This window comes from Octodon degus, unplaced genomic scaffold (genome assembly GCF_000260255.1).
Source record: "Octodon degus isolate 3935 unplaced genomic scaffold, OctDeg1.0 scaffold00033, whole genome shotgun sequence".
In the NCBI taxonomy this organism is placed as follows: domain Eukaryota; kingdom Metazoa; phylum Chordata; class Mammalia; order Rodentia; family Octodontidae; genus Octodon; species Octodon degus.
In genome coordinates, this window is record NW_004524609.1 from 3,508,313 (window position 1) to 3,514,175 (window position 5,863).

General features: G+C 52.9%; 1 protein-coding gene across 1 annotated transcript; it reads right to left on the reverse strand.

The window, feature by feature from the left end:
* Positions 1-4,511: 4,511 nt before the first annotated feature.
* Positions 4,512-5,863, reverse strand: LOC101559916 (somatotropin). Its single transcript, XM_004630026.2, has 5 exons — positions 5,854-5,863; positions 5,483-5,640; positions 5,227-5,343; positions 4,837-4,998; positions 4,512-4,712 (listed from the first exon to the last, which is right to left on the reverse strand). Exons 1-5 carry the CDS (start codon positions 5,861-5,863, stop codon positions 4,512-4,514), a joined length of 648 nt encoding a protein of 215 aa, XP_004630083.2.

The window sequence follows — 5,863 nt, forward strand, 5'->3', positions numbered from 1 at the left end:
TGCCAGGCCCCGGCGCACGGCCCTGGGCTCCCTGTGGAGCACCTGCAAGGGTCTAGCACCAACCTGCCAGGCCCCGGCGCACGGCCCTGGGCTCCGCTGAGACTTGCACTGGCGGCTGCCGGGCCGCGGGGTCTTCTGCAGCGGAGCCCCTCCGGGCTCGGCCCCTCCACCTTCTGGAGAGCTGCGGCTCGTGCTCCGCTTCCTCGGTCCTGCATCCGCCCTCACGGCCCGGGGTCCGAGGCGTCCCCTACACTGCTGCTGTCTTGGATTACGTTCAGCGCAGTCTCCGCTCCCAGAATACTGAGGTGGAAGGCTCTAGTTTCTCCGGGTTAAAGCAGGAGGAAGGCGTTCGCGTAAAAGGCCTTGCGGCATAGTCTTCGCGCCAGTCTGACTCCCGCGTGAAGCCCTTGGCCCCAGAGTCTCTCCCCGATGACCTTGGGTCCCTGCCTGCGCGTCCTTGACGCCCCACCCACCACCACCCTGCTTGATTTTGTTCCGTGTTGTTTAGCCAATGCTTGGCTAAAGTTTTCATACTCGGGTGTCACTGTCTGATTTGTAAATCTTTTCTTCTCTCACTTAGGATGCTCAGCAGGGGCTTTTCTTTTTCTCGGTCTTGGGATGCAACCCGGGACCTTGCGCAGGCCTGCCCGGCGCTCGAGGACTCGCCACGCTCCTAGTGACATTGTCAGCCTCGAAAAATCTATCACCACAGGCCCCTGCTCTCTCCCATGATAATGTAAAGTATTCCGCTCAAAGCGAGCGCGTGGGAAAGTAAGTTAGGAAGCAGGCGTTAGGGAGCGGAGTGCAGAGCAGCCTAACCCGGGGTCGCCCCGGTTGCGCCGTAAGTCCGCAGCTGTTCTGCGTGCGTCCCAGCAGGGGGCGCTGGAGGCCGAGCCTGTCTTTGTTTCTCTTTGCCAGGCGGCCCCCACGGGGACGGGTGGTCCCCGCAGTCCCCGCAGTCCCCGCAAACCAAGAGGTGCGGGAGGCCCATCCATCCGTTTCCTTAGGGCTCTGCCCAGCTGGGGATAACTCCTTGGTTGGGTTCCCAAGATTAAGTGTCACTCTGAAGTAGCTCCCTACTTTTTCTCTTTTTCTTTCTTTTTGTGTATTCAGTTCAGGCTCTACAGGGTCTACAGGGTCTCACTACATAGACTGGACTCATAGTGATCCTCCTGTTTCCAGCCTCCCAAGCGCTGGGATTGCAGGCGTGCGCCACCACGCCCAGTCTCAATCACCGTCTCAGCGCGTCCCCGGGATGGGACTGCACGGCAGGCCAGGGATCAAACCCTGGCCCCTATGCCTGCCTAAGCAGGTGCTTTAATCCGCTGAGCTATCTGGCTGGCCCTTCCCTACTTTTTTTCTTGTCTGTTTTCTCAGTGCAGGTGATTAGAGAGGGGCTAACGCCTTGCACAGGCTCGGCACCCCTCTACCCCGGAGCTCCATCTCCAGCAGATACTTTCAGTTGGTCCTCCTACTACCTATGTTCTAGGCTCTTCCCCTCCCCACCTTTCCTTCCACACACCCGGCGGTCAGTCAGCCGGCCTTTCCAAGTCATAGAGCCCAGAATTCTCCGTATGTGTCTTTTCCAGTATAATAACTTTGCTAAAGGGAGCAGTTTTCCTTGTTTCCAGGCCCTCAAAGTGTTTGTTTTGTTTTGAGATAGAGTCTTGCTATGTACCTCAGGCTTGCCCAGCATTTACAATCCTCCTGCCTCAGCCTCCAGAGTGCAGGAGTTGCAAGCGTGCACCACTGTACCTGGATTTACTGGTTTATGCTTAATCCTGATTATCTCCAGATGAAGAATGACCTTTAATATTTCAAAAGTTTCTTCTTCTTCTTCTTCTTCTTCTTCTTCTTCTTCTTCTTCTTCTTCTTCTTCTTCTTCTTCTTCTTCTTCTTTTGCGGAACTGGGGATTGAACTCAGGCCCTGTGCTTGCTAGGCAAGCGCCAAAAGTATCTTAAGGGTAGTTAAGCTGAGGTTTTGGCATCTTTTGACCCGGAGTTGAGATAGCACAAATCTTGTTATTAAGGAGATAATAATATTTTCCTGATAAAATTATATTAGGAAACTTGACACAGTACTTGGAAAACGTTGGCCTGGTGATGTGCACATATGTGCTGCACGCCTGTAATCCCAGCACTTGTGAGGCTGAGGCAGGAGGATTGTCAAGAGTTCTAGACCAGCCTGGGCTACAAAGTGAGCTCAAGGCCAGTCTGAACTGCAGAGTGAGACCCTGTCTCAAAAGGACAAAAAACAAAACAAAACAAAACAAAAAAACTTTTTATTATCACACTAATAACCCTAGTGCTGACACACGCAAGAGTTAGAAATATATAACAACCCTTGAGAGTCATCACAAACGATTTTTCTTTTTTTTTCTGTTATGTTCTTTTGTTTGTTTTGTGACAGGATTTCATTATATAGTCCAGGCTGGCCTTGAACTCCTAACAATCCTCCTGCCTCAGCCTCCCCAGTGCTGGGATCACAGGCATCGCCACCGCACCCAGCCAGCCCATTACACTCTTTCTTCCCTCTTGTCTAATCTTTTCTTCCTTCCTCTCATTTTTGGTTTCTTAGGATTCAGAAGTACTAGCTTGGTGATTGTTTTTTGTTTGGTTTGGTTTGGTTTTTTTGTACTGGGGGGTGAATCTAGGACCTTCGTGGTGAGCTCTGTCCCCAACCGTTTCAGGCTATTTTGTTTTGAGACAGGATTTTGCTATGTAGCTCGGGCTGGCAGTGGTCTTCCTGCCTCGGCCTCCAGAATGCTGCGATTTCAGGCATTCCACCCTGCCCTGCTCAGACAACCAATCTTAGTAGTTCAGTTTACATTGTTTAGAGGATTCTTGGACTCGAAGCTTTGGGTGGAAAACAGGGACAGCTTTATGCCAACGGGGCCAGCGATGTGATCGCTACTGTCACTCAGCGTTTCTCAGCTGCATCACCGCCTTCTGTAGTTCAATTTAGCTTCACTTAATTCTTTTCAGTACTGAGGATCAAACCCAGGGCTCCACGCGTCCTAGGCGAGTGCTCTGACCCTGCTCCTCCCGCGCAACTTCCATGTTACAGGAGCTGTAAGAAGAGCCCAGGCCCGGGCTTTCTGAGGGCTTTGAAGCACGAGGGAGGAAGGGGTCAGCTCTGCTCTCAAATGTGTATGAAGGGACTAAACTCACTGTGCATATTTTGCCAGTGCTGATGGAAGGAATTCAGAAATAGTTGTCTTGTTAAAGTGAATTAAAAATATTGTGGAGTCAGAAAAACACTATTGCAGGAGCCTGAAATACACTTTCACAGGCTGGGGAGACAGTTCAGTGGCTTAAGCACCTGCTGGCAAGCACAAGGTCCCAAGTTCAACCCCTGCTACAGTCAAAAAAAGAAATACAATTTCACTTAACCCTTGTATAAGCTTGTAAAGCTGTATATTATTATCTCAAGGCTCTTCAGTAATTTGTTCAAGATGTGTTTGAGTTCATTTATTGCCCTTAAAATGTTTTCAATATGTATTAGCAGCCAATATTTAAATATTAGATTTTGGGAGATGGGGAGATGGTTCAGTGGAATAAGCGCTTCCCTGGCAACCGCAAGGGCCTGAGTTCAATCCCCAGTTCCACAAAAAAAAAATAAAATAAAATAAAAAAATAAGGTTATAAATATTAGATGTTGCAAAAAAAAAATATTTTTTGGTAGTGTGGCTTGAACATGGGACCTTGTACTTGCCAGGCAGGAGCTTAAACTGTGGAGCTACTTTCCCAACCTAATAAATGAATTTTAAAAGCCTCAGGAGGTCCCAGGACCTGCAGGACGGAAGGCTGACAACCCTCTTCCCGCAGGCAGGCGTGGCACAAGGCTGGCCAGCCGCCCTCGCCCTCTGCGGCTCCATCCTCCGCGGGGCCCCTCCGAGGACGCTGGGGGCCGATTGAGTGTTTCCCTTCCTGCTCCGCCTTCATCCCTTGCTAGTTACTGACTTGGCCCAGGATTTTCAGCCCCCAGTTTAGACTTTCTCTCCCACTTCCTGTGCCCATCATGGTTTCCAAACATGCTGGCTCTGTTCGCTTCTTGCAATCATCTCAATTCCTGTGGGTAGTTGGATCTGATGGTTAGTTAGCTTACAATTTTATGTGCAGAGGACATTCTGTGATGCCCCCCATAATTTCTCATTGGGGGCCATTTTGTTTCTTCATTTAATAGCCTGCCCTGTTTTCGTTTCTTCCCACCCTAAGGGAGCTGAGTTTGACTTTGTTGGTGTTGGTAGGAGAGTGAGACAGGGCTCTAGTACTTTTTGGGGTGACCTATGACCTTGCTAGCCAGTGATGATCCCGAAACTGGGACCCCTGTCAGTTTGTCAGTTGTCTGCCTTCCCCCCACAACAACCCCCATCTCCAGCCCAGAACAGAAAGACATCTAGTCAGATAATAGGATGCAACTCTGTTTTATTGGGACAAGGACAGTGGGCACTGCAAGGGCGCTTCCCAGGCGAGGGGAGGTGCTGGGTGGAGGGCAGAGGCACAGGCCCCTAGAAGGCACAGCTGCTTTCTGCAAAGCGGCGACACTTCATGACCCGCAGGTAGGTCTCGGTCTTGTGCAGATCCTTTCGGAAGCAGGAGAGCAGCCCGTAGTTCTTGAGCAGCGAGTCGCTGCTACGGAAGTTGGTGTCAAACTTGTCATAGGTCTGCTTAAGGACCTGCCCGGCCCGGGGGCTGCCATCCTCCAGCTCCTGTACAGGGGGAAGATGGCAGGAGAGGTCAAGCTCCCGGGAGCCTGGGCCACACTCCGATCTGCCGTCCCTTCTCTCTTTGGGGGCCTAGAGCACCACCCCAGGGGTGCTGGGGCACACTTACCCGCATCAGTGCCTGGATGCCCTCCTCCAGATCTTTCAGTTTCTCGTAGACCCGGTCAGAGGTGCCGAACACCAGGCTGTTGGTGAAGACCCTGCTGAGGAACTGGACGGGTGCCAGCCACGACTGGATGAGGAGCAGAGAGAAGCGCAGCAGCTCCATGTCCTGTGGACAGAGACCGGGAGGTGGCGCACAGCCAGGGACCTGCTTGGGTCCCACATCACCGAGTCTGGGGCGGAAGGGAAGGGAGAACTGGTTGAGGGTTTTTTTTTTGTTTTGTTTTTGTTTTTTTTTTTTGGTACTGGGACTGCAACTTAGGACCTTGCACTTGCCAAGCAGACACTTGTGCTGCCGGACTGTGTCCGTTTTCAAAGAGCCTGGGTGGCCACTCACCGATCTCTGCTGGGCCTCTTCCTTGCCCGTTGGGGCTGGGATAGTCTCCGAGAAGCAGAAGGCGGCCTGGGCATTCTGGGTGGAGTAGCGCTGTCCCTCTGGGATGTAGGCCCGCTCCTGGGGAAGCCCCACCACCATGCCTTAGGCCCAGGCTGGTGAGCGGCCTTCCTAGCTCCCTTGCTGGGGAGCCACACCTCACTTGCATGAACCCTGAACCCCCGCTTTCCTCTCAGTGACCCAGCCTCAGGGAGCTTACGAATTCCTTGTAGGTGTCAGCAGCCAGCTGGTGCAGGTGCTGGGCTCGGAGCACTGCATTACTGAACAGGTTGGCCAGAGGCATGGCCGGGAAGGCGCCGACCGGAGGCCAGAGCAGGCAGAGCAGGACAAAGACCGGGAGCCGGGTGGCCCGAGAGCCTAGGCAGAGACAAAGGACGGGGAGCCTGGGGGTAGGGGCAGCGCCTTCTCCCCACCACTCCTAAGCACTGAGAAGTTGTGAGCGCGGCTTGGTTTAGAGGTTATGCTCGCATGCAGAGACCCCAACCCCAGGGTTAGTCTCCCCGTCCCATTGCAGGGCCCGACGCCTCCTCTGGGCCCACACCATGCCCAAAGGGACTTTGGGGCACTCACCTGGAGCCAT